The sequence below is a fragment of the Epinephelus fuscoguttatus genome, linkage group LG1 (assembly GCF_011397635.1).
Source record: "Epinephelus fuscoguttatus linkage group LG1, E.fuscoguttatus.final_Chr_v1".
In the NCBI taxonomy this organism is placed as follows: domain Eukaryota; kingdom Metazoa; phylum Chordata; class Actinopteri; order Perciformes; family Serranidae; genus Epinephelus; species Epinephelus fuscoguttatus.
In genome coordinates, this window is record NC_064752.1 from 32,978,258 (window position 1) to 32,995,053 (window position 16,796).

A 16,796-nucleotide genomic window follows, 5' to 3' on the forward strand; every position below is an offset into this window, starting at 1 on the left:
GGAGGTGGGAAGAGGAGAGAGACGGAAGAGTGGAGGAAGAGAGAGAAGGAGAAACAGATGGAATAATGGGCAGAGAAAGAGTGCTACAAGCTGATAGAGAGGGTTCTCCCTGAGATTTAGTAGGATATGCTGAGAGGCAGCAGTAGGTCTATTCTTTAGACTTTTTAAAGTGTTTTTTTGTTCATTTTTTTAAGATTTAGTATCAAATGCTACACCAACACAAAGTTTAATCTGTTGATTGGTGCACATGAATGGAAATGTTTGTGCTGTGTGAATTAATGTTCTTCTGAACTTCTTTTTCAAAATGAGATTAGACTGAAAAGAGGAGATATTTGTTTACTGACTGCTGGCATGTACCACAGCCCCACATAGCTGTGGAGGTGTATGGAGTTACAGATGACTGCCAACAATTGTTTTTCTTCCCGTAATGTATGCCCTGGCCCACTGGCTACAGCTCCTCATCGTTCCACACGTTGTTTTTCCATCCACTTCCAGCATTTCAACACAGATGTTCGCTGTGGGAGGCAATGGAAAGCTGGCTCATTCGCTGCGCAGTATTTCCCTCACAGCCCTACAGCTAGCCTGTTTGTAGCCTGGTTTGGCACATAAGTAGGCGTGTTTGTGTGGCTGAGCTGATAGGCGCCTTTGAGTTTGAATGTGTATGTCTGTGTTTGTGTGATTTGTATAGTACTGTATTAACCAGTTTAAAACCTCTTCCCTCTCTTGTGTTGTGTCTTTCTGTCTTGTTTGTCTCTGTTATCTAGGAATCACCTCCAAGGTCAGCAGTCATCTCTTCTTGGCCTGGGGGTCTTCTAGAGGGTTGGACCTCCTCGCCACCATGAAAGGGTTGGGGACCAATCGTAACAGACACCTGTCTGACTCCTGCGAGCCTTCCCCCGGCCATACAGAGGCCCTCTACTCTCAGAAGACCAGCACTCTCCCACGCAGCCCTTACCTGCTGAGTCCCACAATGGACCACTATGGCACCATGGATCCTCACCTCTATCCTTCATCAAATCCAGGCTCCCTTCCACCAGAGTGCATGCTGCCCCTCAACAACCAGCTGTCCAATAGCAGCACCTTCCCCAGGATTAACTACAACTCCTATGACCAGTCTGACTTCTCCCCACCTGGAGACAGCATCGGCGGGATAAGCACAGGGACAATGGGCACGTCTGTGTCCATGGGCATGGGAACAGGTATGGGCATGGCAGGACTGAGCGCACGAACACCTATGATAACAAGCGGCTCAGCAACTATATCACATCATATGACCAAGAACCAGGCACCATCCAGTCTGCTGGAGTTTGATAAGCAGCTACCTGGAGGCCGTGACGGATTCAGCACGTTGCAGTTTCATCGAACGTCCGCTGCTGTTGCCGCCAAGCAACGCACAGACAGTCCTGGACGCATCCGGTACATGCTGCACTCGGTGCAAAAGCTCTTTGCTAAGTCCCAGTCACTGGAGAGCCACAACATGAAAGGTGTCAATGGACGCTCCACTGGCAGTGGCGGAGGCTCGTCTAGCACTGAAGACGGAGGGAAGCAGAATCGTAGATCCAAAAGTAAAGATCGGGGTACAAAATCAGAGGCGACTGCAAAGCGACGGCCACGTTCCAACATGTCAGGTTACTGGAGCTCAGACGATCTGGACAGCAGCGATCTGAGCAGCTACCACAACACCATGGCCATGATGACTCTGGGGCGTCCAACTGGCCATGACAGCCAGGGGGGGCAGAGCAGATACATCCACAGTGGCTACAACACTATCAGCTCCTCCAAAAGCAGCCATGACATGAAGTATCAGACACTAGGGCCTGGGAGTGGAGGTGGTGGATTAGGTGGAGCGGGAAGAATGGTAGTTAATGATAGTGAGTATATGAAAGGAGGGTCCTGGTCCACACTGACCATGGGCCAGCCGAGGCAGGTGATCCAGAAGGGCTCAGCTACTCTGGACAGGTCCATGCTCAAGTCTAAATCCTGCCAGCCTGAACTAACCTGCAACTACCTGCAAGTTGGACGAAGGGTGAGTACGCCTGATGTGAATGTAGTTCTGTATAAAAGTTTGATTTGTTTGATTTATTTTTACAGACACATTTTCTATGTATATAAAATATCAAAGTGTCTTTGAGCTATGACTGTGATAAAGAAGTGACACTGATTGCTAAATAACTAAAACACATTTTACCCGCTGTCTGTAGGGTGATTGGAGTAGCACATTAGGCCGCAGCGGGGGTGCCAATGAAATCCCATGTCGGCGGATGCGCAGTGGTAGCTACGTGAAGGCCATGGGAGACATGGAAGACAGTGACGACTCAGAGGGAAGCCCCAAACCCTCGCCCAAAACTGCCGCTCGTCGCCAGAGCTACCTCAGGGCTACGCAGCAGTCTCTGAGCGACCAGCTACCCCCTCGCAAGTAAGACAACAGACTGAGACCCAGAGCTGTGCTTTGTTATGCAGTACATGTTAGAATTTAAAAGCAAGGGATACGACCTGATGTTTAGGGTTCAATCTTAGATTCAGATGTCAAGTATTAATGTTTTCTGACGTTGTTAAAAGTTTACATAAGTAAGGTTTTTAAGAACAACTAAAGCAGGCTTTTATTTTCAGCCATGATTAGCTGAGAAAAACACAAATGTTTTATTTTTTAATGTATAACTTGAAGCTACAGTTGATGACTTTTATGAAAATAACTTTGTGTCATAGTTGCTGAAACTGTCACTATATTCTGAAAGAAGTACATGAGACAGAAAACAACCTATCAGAGCTGAGGAGTCTCTAAAGCAGCTGTAAATAAGAAAGTTTGTGACCCGACCGCCATGTTTGAAACAGCCGAGTGATGGGCTAAGCACTGGTCAACAGCTCAAGCAAACATTCTCATTTTACAGCTAAACAGTGCACTAAAATATGTTTCTGAAAATATTTGAGGCGAGGAATAGGCAATGCAATAACAGATTCTTGATTCATATTTTATCAGCACTGCCTAGTTTGGCAATTTAACCACAGGTCAGGAGGCGTTTATGTGCAAAAAAGGCCATTAGAAGTGCTTAAAGGAGCTATATGTAAGAAATAGTCGTAAAAAAAAAAAAGGAATAATGTTCATATAACATACTGATCCCACCAACAACAATAGTACAGCCAGAATATTCGCATTTAAAAAAACATTTTTACGGTCCGCAAATCATGTTTATGTTTTGAATTTGTGTTTTGGCCTGTTGTGCCACCCACCGCCGTCTACCAGTCACGCAGTCAGTCTCAGCATCAGTTAAAGTTACGACTGAGCTACAGCAGCACGGCAAGCAGCAATAGCAGTGTCCCGGTACATAGCATTAGCAGTCTCCTCAGCTGTATCCCGGCAGCAGCATTAGCAGCAGAGAAGCCGGACTTGCTCAAACGGTCCGCTGGAAAACCGAAGATCAAGGACGTCGCGACGCAACCCTGCCACGGCAGCCGCCCGTGGGCAAACAAATCAGTCTCCAGCGTGCCGCTGTCCAGCAACCTCGAATCTGTAGGGAAGGGGGGGCGGACAAGACTCGCGGCAGTATTTTGAATTTGAGTGCAGTAACCGTTTTGACCACATTCTTACATACAGCGCCTTTAAAGGCAATAGAGAAGACAGGAGAAGATTATTTTACCGTCAGTCTCAGTTAGTGCTGTGTGAGTCTACAAACAGTTTCAGCAAATATAAAAGAAGTTATGTTTTTTGTACAAGTTACCATGTACAGATTAAATGCCCTCACATATATCCTGTCTGTGAATAAACTTGGAATTACTGTTTGTGCCTTTAAAATGGGTGGCTGTAAAAAGTGTTGATTTTCAGAGACCACCCAGACACTCCTAAGAACATACAGCTATAAATATTGATTTGTACCACCACTCCACAATCAAAAGAAACTAAATAAACCACTCTTTTCTGGGCGTATAGGAAGGAAACTACCACACCCAGCCTCACTATCACTGTATGCAGGAAAGCACTAATGCATACAACATGCACAGACATCACACACAGTCCACGCTGCGCTTACTCATGCATAGAATTAAGTGGTGTCAGGCCCCCTGTTGTCCGCCACATGCCAGCCCCACTACCACACCTCAGCTGTGGTTTACCTTCCTACTGTTGGTACCGCAAAGCATTCACAGGCTAGATACAGACAACATTAGTTTACATAATATGAAACTGACTTTGGTTTTCACTCAACCAGCAAATCACCACAAATCAGCCTCATCTCTCCGACTGACTGGCACCGCGCCTCGCTCGTCTTTAAATTACATGCTTTCTGAAGCAGACATATTGCACAATATGTGATGCAGGCGCAGTGGGACATCGCTGAGTTGACTGTGCCTTTTCATGAAATGACAGAAAAGACGTTCATATTCTTTCATTTGTATCTAAAGCAATTTTAAGCAAGACAGAACTGTCATGTTTTGTAAAGTCTACTCAGATTTCAGAGCTCAAAGCGTTTTGCACATCTGCAGAGGAACAATCACCCATCACACACATCACAATGACCCAAAGTGGTAAAAAGTTTTTGCCCACAGTAACATCTGTTACTAAGTTTCTATGTCAAATGACTGTCAGCAGGGATTTACTCAGGAAACTTATGAAATTTTAATGATTTATATATTTTGCTTTTTTTCCTTAAGACTTGCTGTGCTTTGACATTCTCTACTCTATTTTGTATGTTTTTAGAGTTTTGCGATGTTATAATCAACCTTTGATATTCACCAAGGTAGCTCCAGAGATGGAAAGTCTCAAGACAACATTGGTGACAATACCTTTGGTCCTCAAGTTTGGAGGTTGCAGTGTCAAAATGTCAGTGCCACACTGTATGACACTTTAATGGTGGGCATATTTCTGGTTGGATAAGAGATGGAGTGTTGATGTTAGACTCCCTTCAACCGAAACAAGAGGGTATCATCCTGAGAAACACAGCCACAGGCCTACCTGCCATACACACCTCCACATAAATAAAAGATTACAAATCCCTTTAAAGTATGTGTTTGGAAATTTAAGGATTTACTCTTCCCTAAATTGTGCCTGAATTACTAACCCTACTCCCCCTGCCAATCCTTGACCATCCATCCCCACCCTCTTCCGGTCTGCTCCACCCTGATTGGCATGAGCAGCAGAACCCTGGATTACACCTTGTTGCAGGGGGAGCTGGATGCCCTGTGGTCTCCGCTCCACAGTGTGTCCTCTCTGCACCAGCTGGGCAGGTCAATGAGCAGGTCAGTGATAGGTCCGTAAGCCATGTCTCAGGAGCGTGGTGCAAAACGCTTTTGTCTGATTGGATCATTAACAATCATCGACTTTGCACTGCCCCCCTCAGACGCCTGTTAAGTCAGTGGCAACTCCAAATGCCAAATTCATGCCCTGCTGCCAACAACTGCCAACCTCCCTTAAGCTTGTAAATACCATCTGCCCGGTGCTTTTAGGTGAAAAGTAGCTGAGTTTGACACTATTCAAATGGGGGAATGAGGGGACATCTGTGGCCTTAAACCATGGCATGACACCTGTCATGTTACTATCACTGTGTGCCAACAAAGAATATGTAAAAAAAATATGACTTTAGAGCTGCTGTTTGAATAAACTTAAATCTGTTCTTTGTCTTTGGCACCATGATGGCACAGAGAGCTGTGTACACGCATCGCCTGACATCACTGGCTTTGCATGCTCAGATGCTACAATGATTGATGCCAAAATTAGTTGAGAGTCGAGATATGGATTTTTCATATATGAAAGTGGAAATGAAAGGGGTTACTTGAATAACAACCTTATCCTCCTTTTATCTCTCTTTCAATTACTGGTTTTGCTGATCATTCATTTTCTCCTCTCATCTGTTTCCCTTCCTTCTGCCTCCCTGTCATGTATATAAAAGGGATAGTTTAGATTTTTTAAGGTGGGGTACTTATCCATTGTCAGTGTATTACTTGCAGTAGATGGTGCCCAGTTTGGAAAAGCTGAAAGGAGTAGCGGCACAGAAGCTAAGCAATGTCCTGCTGTGGAGGGGGGCAGGAGAAAAACATATTTTTGCCACTTAAAAAGGCCCAACTGTGCCGCAGTGGCCCAGGTTCGAGTCCAGCCTGTGGCCCTTTGCTGCATGTCATCCCCTCTCTCTCCCCCCCTTTCACACATTAAAGGCAAAAAATGCCCAAAAAAATCTTTAAAAAAGAAAAAGAAAAAAAGGCCCAACTGTGACAATAGATATGAGTCTAACTAATGCTTTTCACCATTTTACCTGGCCGTCAGACAGCCCTTTAAGTCGGGGCAGTGAAGCCATCATCTATGCTCTCTTCAAAGCCACCAGACTCCTTTGACAAAAACTGTAATTCAGTTCTACCTTGGAGAACACTAGCATTGTTGGTCTACTGCTGCTTCAGTTGGTTAGATTGTTTGTGTAATTGTGTGTCTTTAGTGTTCCAAAGGGTTAGTTCAGATTCACCAAAGTCACACAATAACGCAACCGAACTAATTGATCGAGGCAGTGATAGACTAGCAGCTCCTGTGTTCTGTTCTGCTTTTGTTAATGGAGTCTGGTGGCTTTGTAGAGAACATACGTAGATGGATGTGACAACTTAAGCTCCCCATCAGAACTGTCTGACGACAAGGTGAAGGGGTGAAAATATTCTACATTTAGCTCCTGCCTACCTCTCCAAACTGGAGGTGTGTTGACCACCATCTACTGGCTATGAATAAGTATCTCACTCAGCTCCACTCCAAATAATCTGAGCCATCCCTTTAACATCAACTGTTCATCCATCTTTTCCCTGAATATATCCATATGCACTCCTGACATCTCCTTTACTTTACCTCTCTATATTTCATATTGTTAACATGTCTCTTGTTACTTGTTTTTCCTTTCATCTGTCTAGCTGTCTTCCATCTCTCAGAGAGCTCTCCAATAATCGCAGCCTGGACAACCTAGACTGCATTGGGGGTACAGTCTCGTCCTTGCCACACTGGGATGATGATGACTTCAGCCAGGCCTGCAGCACCTTGGGCAGACGTAGCTGCCTGGCACAGGTCAGTGCTTGGCCAGACAGTGATCGCATTAAATGTGAACTGTTAGATTTCAAATAATGAAACTGTTTCTGTCAGTCTGTTTTTGTCTCTTCCTCTCGTATTAGCTCAGATGATATTTTTGTAATGAGTTAAGAATACATTTGTTCTTGCTTGAAATGAACATGACTAAGCTCTAAGCAAACTCTCTACTTTCAAATCACCAGTCAGTTTCAAAGAGCCCTTTGTCTGCCTTGAGCTACTAACATTCATTTCCGTAGTATAATTTGCATTTCCACAGACACTGCTTGAATGGCAGTAATAAAATGAGCTTCCTGTGAACAAAGAATCTCTATTTTCCAAATGTATCTCATATTAATGGTATGAACTTAAGAACCAAATGAATGACATTGGTAGTTTTAAGTCCAATTTATCTACTTACATAAGAGCTATTAGCCTCCCACTGACAAGGTCACTAAGATGATGAAAGGGTACTCAGAGTGGCTCTGATCTTTCTCAATGAACTAGTCAAATGAGGCAGTGCAGGCTATTAGTACAGGATTTACACCCAATCTCTTGACAGGTCACTACATTACAACAAATGTGTCCAGTATGGGAATTTATTGCTTTCATTTGCATGCACAGCAGCATACCGAACACATTTAATATGCATTATAATTTGGACTTGTTGAGGTCAAGCTGTATAATTTGGACCGTTTTCTAAAACAAAATTAATTCAGAACAAGGAGCTGAATTAGAACAAGTGGAAAACGCCTTTAACCATGACTCCAAAATGTGTGTAGGTGTATTAATTCTCTGCTTCGTTTTCTTTCGCACTGCCTCTCCTGCACTCACCCCTTTATATGCTTCTTACCAGCCAGTGGACCATCAAAATAACTTTGCTCCAAACACATTTTTGACTCCTATTCAGGCTGTTTCTGTCAATCAACAGAACATGAAGCCTATCATCTGCAAGGCCGATTCTTACTCTTCAAAAGAAGTCTAAGACAGAGCATGCAGCTGTTGTATAAACCAAACTCGAAAACTTTTCAAAGGGATGTCTCTCGCCTTGGCATTTCTTTCATTGCTGTAAATTGACAGCTTTCATATAGCTGGACATGTAAGAAATGTCAAAAAAAGAAAATGCATTTTACAGATGAAATCAAAAGCCATCCAGAAACCTAGCATGAAGGGAAGCAGGAGGCGTAACACTGGTTCCACTGGGGTTGAACATACACTGTATAAAATGAATGGACGTAGCCACCGTGACATCACCCATTAGTTCGTGGGCTCCTGTTTTGAAGCCTCAAGTTTGGCATCAATTTGGCCATCGCGATCTTGGATTTTTGGAGCCAGAAGTGACCCAAGGTGACCATATATGAGGGAGTTAGGGAGGAGCAAAGGGTGTATCTGACTCATTTGCTGCATTCAGGTGCTCCTCGGATGGCCCTATTTCTCAGGTTCCGACTTTGATGTGTTCGCGAACGCTAAAGACATGTTGTATTTTATTGCTCAAAGCATTTAAACAACACGTTGGTAACAGTTTGAAGCTTTATATTACAAAGTGATATTGTCTCAGATGTGATGATGCACCAGTACATCCCCTAAAACTACCAAAATATTGCTTTAACTGACTAATGCTACTAACGCTTCTAGCTAATCAAGGTCACTTTTCAGGGACAGCAGCTATTACTGTAGTACACTATACATATAAGCAAAAAAAATTGACGTGCAGTATGAGAACTGATACCGTCAACCAAATTACAATTTACTTTTGTCTGCCAAGTTTCTAAATATATAATGTCAACTCAGCAACTTGTGAGCCAAAATTTTTCTCAACTTGTTACGACTTGAGGGGGAGTTCGTGTGAATTTTCCCAGTCGGGGATTCATTTTTACGATTACTGCAACACCACATGGATGCAGGGATAGACTGTAGTGACACCTCACAGACAGCCTGTCACTTAAAGCACCCCTAATTTTTGGCATTTTAACACTGGGGTCTTTCTAACAGGGGGGATCGACTCACGTTTGGAGCCAGCCCCAAGTGGTATTTAGAGGAACTGCATCTTTTTGGCATTTCCATGTTAGCTTAATTCTTCAGCTCCAGAGGTTGCTGCTTGGGGTTGAAGAGCGCTGTGCTCTGCACTGCTTAGCACTGATTTTACTTATTGTACCTAATTGCCAAACACTTAAACTTTTGACCCTTTTGGTGCCATTTTATTGTATCCCATCAGATGTGTCTCACAATGGGGAATGCCCTTTACAAAAACAGCTGTGCAGTTAGTGGTCACCTCCAGTGCTGGCAGCAGCAACCGTGATCAAATGAACCCGCTCATGCAGTGCTGTTCCCTTTGCTACAGTACTGCCACTGCCTTTGCTAATCTTGCCCTTTTCTTCCTCAAGCTACGGGACCTGGAAATGAGTCATCATTATGAAGACCGCAGCTCCGAGTCCACATACAGAGATTCCCGTTCCCACTCTCAGGACAACCCAGAGCCTCCAGACTTGCCCATGCCAACATGCTTCCGATCCCGCAGCCACAGCTACCTGAGAGCCATCCAGGCTGGCTGTTCCCAAGATGACGACACAGCATCCATAGACTCAGGCTGCTCACCGCCTCCGATTGACACCACTGTTCGCACCTACAGCACCAGCACTGGTGAGTCACTGGCTAAAAAAACAGATGATAAATTCACCGGGAATGAATTTATTTGCCTTCATAAACCATATGAAGTGGAAAAATGGAAGAGTTCTTACCATGATGCAGTGATACGTGTAGCCAAACTTAGAGCTGAATGCTTTTTTTAATAACATACACAATATGTATAGTGCATATCTCCTAATTAATTATAAAACATTGATGATTTTTGCAAAGTTTTAACCCCTTTTTGGAGCAACTCAGAGTCATGGTCCAAATTCTTGCTTTGATTTGTTTTTTCCATAACATTACTTTAGAATGCTCTTTGTAGCCTTGGTCCTCCACTAGTCCTCCAACATGCACACACCAGCATTTTTTTTTTAGCTCAAATGCAGCCTTTTTTGCCCACGCTAGACGACCTTCCTACACAGTGGAAGACATGGAAAGAACAGTTTGGCTCTTACCTGATAGCCAATGGCTTGGACAGAGCTCCAAAGGAGAAACAGCTTGCAATTTTTCTTCAGCGTTTGGGGACAGACAGACAACGCATCCTACCTGCACATACAGGTAACAAATTGAAACCAGCCCGTATACCTTACAAAAAGATGTTATCAATTTACCACTTAAAGAACTACAGCAGAAGAGAAAAAAAATCTAAAATTCACTGTCAAAAAGAGCCACAGTCAGCCAGTAGAGCTTTGGTTATTATTGAAATGATCACACGGTTCCACAGTCATGGAAAAACTGGAAAAGTAATGGCATATCACAATTCCTTTAAAGGATTGGAAAAGTCATGGAATTTTGTTGTGTATCACCGAATCAATTGTGACAGTTATCTTCCATGGTAGGCCTTCTACGTAATGTATCATAATGGCAAGTGTAGTTTCCGTAGCTGTTGACGTAACATAGCTCTAATGTGTACTTTTTCTTTATTTTCTCCCTGCATTTGAATCCAATATGTTTAAATAAGACAGGGTAAGTGGGGATAGGAAAACAATGTGACAGTGTTATTTAATATGTTTCCATACCAATTGCCCACTACTACTTTTAAATTGTTCTGCTTTTTTGAGATGGAACAATTGACATGCGTAGCCTGGGGCGTTCAGTTCAGTTCATTGCCGCATTGTTTTTTCAGACTTACATCCAGATTAGCTTATAATCAAAAGCATTAATAAAATAATGATAGTACAGTCAGTTCCATTTTCCCCTCATGCTTAAATGCCAGTGCCAGACTAACATAAGTGCTTTTAAAGGACAGCTATTGACTGTGCCCATAGTCTGAAGTATGTGAAGTGAATATGAACATAACCAGCTATTAGAGATTGGAAAAGTTGCTGTTTAATTTCCATACAATATTTAACGTATACAGTTATGCGTGGTATATGGTCATGGAAATGTTATTATGTGTCTTTTAAGAGTCATGGAATTTTTGAAATTTTGTCCATGAAAATGTGTGGGATCCCTGATTACAGCACATCACACACCAGGCAAAGACTGTTGACATCTGACTGCTCCTAGTTATTATTACCATAGAGTATCCACCACGTGGCGCTCTTTCCTATTAGTCTTTCTAATAGACCTCTGAGCATCTGCTGCCTTCATGTTCATAGAATTTTTCAGATGTTATTCTGGTATTGCTGATAGTCTATTGGAATTTCTGTCGTGCTTCAAAACATCATCATATTTTGACAACTGGTAGAGGCTGTTTTTGTTTTTTTTTTACAAGGAAACTAAAATATACTTCTATAGTTTCACTGTTTTTTTTAAAGGGAAATTAAAACAACTTCTTTTTTTCGTTGAACTGTTTTGATGATTTTATTTTATGCCGTGCAATAATAATAATAGTGATACGTGAATAAACCATGTCCCTAAAAATAACTTTACTACAGTGTCCATGTTGTTATTCAATTGCTCATCATAAGCACCTTAATGTGCACCAAATCACTGCCTGATATCAAACAGAATTGTCAACTTGTCGCGGACAACCAAGATAACTTTTAGGTACAATAATCAAGTGTAGAGTTTGAGTTTTCCGAGGCGGCCCTGGAGGCATCAGTAGACACGCCACCACGCCTCCTCGCACTCACAGACACAAACAAAGGCAACCATACCCGGCTCCTCTCCTCACAGCCTTCAGAGTCCGGTTACAGCTGCTGGAAAATCATCTAACTCTTAACTCAGGACTCCGCTTTGCTGAATATCTGTCTCCTCCTGACAGCAAGGTGAGTATTAACACCGGTATAACTTTAATAGTGCTCAGTGTTTCCGTTACTAACGTTAGTAGTTTAACTTGTTCAGTCACTGGACTCTTTTTAACCGCTGACCAGAGAAACTTGTAAGGTAAGTTAACGGCAGATACTTTACAAACGTTACCAGTTTCTAGCTTCATTCACTTTATCCGAGAGTATATTACACTAAAGCCACGTTTTACACTGTGTGGGTGTGAGGTTGACATTATATTCAACTTAGTATAAACTTCAGCAGGTGCTGTCGAGCGTTACCTTCAGAGGTGTTAAAGGGCAACACCACCTAAATTAGGAATTCCTGTATACTATTTCTATGGCCTAATAAAGTTTAATTCATATTTGTGAACATGAGCTACTGTCTCTCAAAGCCAGAAACCAGAGAAGTCTCAAACTTGTGATGTCATAGAGCAGAAAGCATGGGTGCTAAACCCATTTTAGTTCATGGGCCACATACAGCCCAATATGATCTCAGATGGGCTGGACCAGTAAACCCATTGCACAATAACCCATAAGTACCATCAGCTCCAATATTTACCTTTTTTGTGATAAGAATTACAGCTACATTCTGTAGACGTTCATCCTTTTACAAAACAGATCAACAGCCTGAGATGGCAGAAGAATAAGTGCAATTTCAACAGTGTGTCTCAGTTTTTCCACTCCACATTCAGTCAGTCTACATCTCACGGTCAGTCTGTACATTTCCTGATACAGATTCTTCTGAACTGAAGCTGCTGATTGACCATACTGTGCACAATGTTCAATATCTTTAAACATGGTCACAGTACGTATTCATTGTTATATCAGAGAACTGTATTGTGGTCAGGGTGGAAAAGCCTCCGAAGCAGAATTTTACAAGAAGTAGGCAACACATTGTTTAACTTGTCCCTGAAACCTGGCACCTCTCAGCGTAGTGATCTCGTGGGCCAGATTGGACCCTTTGGTGGGGTCCATGGGCGGTATGTTTGACACCCCTGGTGTAAAGTCTGGAGCTGCTCCACTGAATTGGAATCAGATTTTATGGACCCACATAATGTTTGTTTTCTGTTTTATACCCAAATGAGCTTTATTCTATTGTGGTGTTCTCAGTGCTGAAACAGAGAACATACTCATATACTCAGAACATTCCTCTGGGTGCTCTCAGTGTCATCTATAACATCTTCCCCATGTCATTGTCTATGGAGCAGCACCAGACTTTATACTCTATGACATCAAAAATTTGAGTTGAAGCACTCTAGATTTTAAATTTAGGAGAGTTGTCCATATTTACTAATATTTTTGGACTGCCTCAGACCATAGGAATTACATGTATGACTTTGGAAACTGGCGTAGTTCCCCTTTAACTACAATTTTTTTTCTTGACTCCCACTGCTCAAGGACATCAACTGTCAGCTCTGAGTTAACATTTAACCATGCTCATTTGCTTCCCTTCTGTAACTAAACTTAGAGGGAATGGCTGATTTGTCTGACATGTTCAATTAAAGAAATATTTGGTAAATGAAGAGTCAGATGTAAACAAATTTAGATCATTAAGCAAAGCTAAAACGGTGTGTTGGGAATTAGGAGAGTATGTCTCACAGCTCTGAGAGTGATCTCTGATGGTCTGTCTGTCTGCACAACGTGCCTCCATGATTGAAATGTTTCATGATATGTCAGTGTTCCCGCGGCGTTGTTTGAAGCACTCTTTGCGGTATTAATTAATGAGTATTCCCCACCATGTGTTCAGTACAAAGTGCTCTGCTGCTCATGGCTGTGATGCTCCGCCATGGGAGTCAGGATAAGTGGGACTGTTAAAACTGTATGAAGTTATATGTAGTTGTTTGAATGGCCCTATAGCTGCCTACGCATAATAAAAGCTGCTTCTGTTTGGTTGCTGAAATGGAAAATTGGCCTTCACGGAGGATTATTTGAGGGCTGCCCCACTTTGGTGCCTGTGTATTGCAACATGGATTAAATCCCATTTTGAGGTCGTATTTAATATAATGGCTGTGCGGTTTTGAAGCCGTGCTGTTGTTGAAAGCATTTAATGTGATAATTCATTGGAATAATGGCTTTGGTGACAATGGAGGGGCAGTGGTTTCAGGCAAGGTTGTCTATGTGTTGTGGCTGTTAATTGATTAAACAATACAGATGGGTCATCTGGCAGGCAATAGGCTACTTGGCAAGCGATTTTTAACAGTTAAATAGAGCATCACAATCCACCCTTTGTCTTTCATTGTTCCAGCTTCTTGTCCAGCTCCATCTGACCACAGAACAGAACCACCCCAACAATCAGCTTAAAATTTACATTATTGCTGGTGGATTATTCAACAGGCTTAATAACACACGAGAAAGCGGAACAGGAACTGTCATCCTGAGTGTCTTATCTGCCCCACAGTCATTGAGATTGTTTGACCATCCTTGGAGTGGATTACATAATGAAGATGGGAGGCAGATTTGATCACGGTTCGTCAGAGGAGTGATGCATTCTGTAATGTGCCCAATGAGGGAATAAATCCATTCAAATTAACAAAGATGAACAACTGAGACCCAAGTCTGTTCACTGAATTATGGCTTAACGCCCTTATTTACTTTAATTACATGCCATCTTTGTGTCTCAGTTTACCACTTTGCAACATTCCTATAGAAATTATGTGGGCAAATCTTTAGGCAAAACATGTTTTTAAACCCAACCTTGTGCTACCGACTGTGATGTCATTATGGGAGCTGTGGTTGGTTAATTATCTCTCCACAGTCTTCTCATGTTGAGACAGTAAAATGCAATTAACTCTGTGGGTTCTGGCACATAAAGATTGACCAGCGTTTCCTTTTTTGTGGTTTTTCTTTCAGTTTGTGAGTGTTTAGTCCAGATATAATCTTTGAGTATGCAGTAAATTGCTCATGCTGGTGAGAGGGTAAGTGGAAAACAGTCACGGGGGCGCTGGAAACTGTTTTTCAGCTACTGTAGCGTCATGCAGCTAATTGTTTTCCAGCCTTGAAAATCACATCTTGAACCAGGGCTCACAGTGGACAACAGCACCACTGTCCAGATGGCATGAAAACAGCAGTGCTCAGCGCCCACTCCAGATTCCACTCAAACATTTTGGCACAAAGCATCTGCTTGTCTCTGTTGTTAAATTCTCTGCTGTACAGCAACCAATAAGTTCTTACTGAGTAGCTCCTGTATGCAAATTCAGCTGCAGTGTTTGGCACCGTGTCCTTTGTTATAGCTCATTTCTGTGGCACTGATGAGTGTTTAGGTTAAGGAAAGGCGTCATCAGCACTGGATCCGTTGCCTGTTACTTGCACACATTAATGTGTTATGCTTGTGCAGCTGTGTGTTTGTGTGGATGACTTCTGTCAAATAATCATATATGGGAAATGGGCTGAATTAGAGCATGTGCCACTTGCTGTCCATCTGTCTGTGGGAACTTTGAGTGGGTGCATGCATTTATCAGAAATCAGATTTCCACACTATAATCTCTTTGCTACATTACAAACTTCTGTTTTTATAGCCTTTATTTTTGGTGTAGGCCAATATTTTATCACCAGTTTCTCACTTATTTGACTGCTGAGATCTCGGATGTGGCAAAACCAGTAGGTAACCGCCATAATACAGTATGAACAGTAGATAATCTTGTTTAAAACCTGTCTGATCAGGTTTGTGGTTGTCCTGTGCACACCATTTTTAAGCTGTATCTTGTAGAATCACTGCATCTCCGTATCTCTGCAATGAGATGTGCTGCAAATATTTTTATCATCAACCTTGTGGTAACTTGCATGAAAACACATAAAAGACTGCACTCTAGGAGTTTTTAAGTTGGTTTAAAGAGAGTATCAGTAGAAAGCTGCACTTTAAAATGTAACTCATTCTTTTTGTGCATGTGCCTTTTGTGTTCAGTTCAGTGTTCAGTTGGTTCAGTAAATGAATATTGGAAATATTGGAAATAACATGCAGTTTGTTTTATTTTAGCAGTATACTGAAAGCAGCAAAAAGGCAAACCTAAGAGTACAATTTAACATCTGTTTATTTTTCACAAGTAACATCATTATCACATTGTTATTGCATATTTTCCTCATATTATGCAGCCTTGCGTGACATATGCAAACCCCTAAAATTGGTTATTTGTGACCAATATGTGTGCTAAATGTGACACAAAACTGAGTGTCTCCAGTCATGCTAAAAGCTCTGAGAGACTGTACAGTAGGCGCAGCGGTGCCTGGAGCTACATACTGACTTCCACATGCTGACGCGCTCTCAGTGACAGTGAAATCAGGAATACAAAGCAAACACTCTAGACTATTTGAGGTGCAAACACTAGGATCGTTAAAGTTAAAAAAAAATTAACAAAGTGGCAGTGCTAACACGCTGATGTTCAGCAGATACTATTTTCCCATCGTAGGCATTGATGTATAAGGAGAGACCTGGACACAGCATTATAGGCTGGGCCCTGGTTCGTTCCTATGGAAGTTGCTTAGTGGCACATGAAGCAAAAGAAGCTTCATTTCCAGAGTAATAAATTCCACGGATCTTCTGCACTGTGGGGCCAAGAGAGCAAACACACTAGATTCTTATGGTGGCCGAGCAGCTTAATTCAGGTTTAGCCTTCTGCTAACTTGAATTGGGATTTAAATCTTTTCATTGTGCGGCTCTTGTAGACTTTAGAAATGTTATCCGACCAAATGGATCAAATCCCGGTACTGAAATGAGTCATAGATGTCTCTTCCGCTAGTCGTAATTCCACATTTGGCTACTATGTAAAATTGGTTTCAAAGCCTGGCAGGTGTTAGCATGCTAGCATTTGATTATTAGCAGTAAACACAAAGTACAACTGAGGCTGATGGTAACTGTCATCAGTTTTTAGTCCAGGTGTGTTTAGTCATACACTTAAGTATTGGCCAATCTTGACCTGATGGTGGAGGTATATGGAAAG

General features: G+C 42.3%; 1 protein-coding gene across 4 annotated transcripts in view; it reads left to right on the forward strand.

Moving 5' to 3' along the window:
- Positions 1-16,796, forward strand: part of dlgap4b (discs, large (Drosophila) homolog-associated protein 4b) — a 161,018-nt gene that overhangs the window by 126,293 nt on the left and 17,929 nt on the right. Inside the window, exons 4-9 of one of the 4 annotated variants that reach the window (XM_049580074.1) lie at positions 765-2,026; positions 2,202-2,416; positions 5,128-5,229; positions 6,874-7,024; positions 9,406-9,661; positions 10,055-10,207. In XM_049580074.1, the coding sequence (XP_049436031.1) occupies positions 839-2,026; positions 2,202-2,416; positions 5,128-5,229; positions 6,874-7,024; positions 9,406-9,661; positions 10,055-10,207 (2,065 nt within the window). In that variant the 5' untranslated portion in view covers positions 765-838. The remainder of the gene's footprint in view (positions 1-764; positions 2,027-2,201; positions 2,417-5,127; positions 5,230-6,873; positions 7,025-9,405; positions 9,662-10,054; positions 10,208-16,796) is intronic. The other 3 variants (XM_049580084.1, XM_049580093.1, XM_049580102.1) reach the window with 3 other exon arrangements.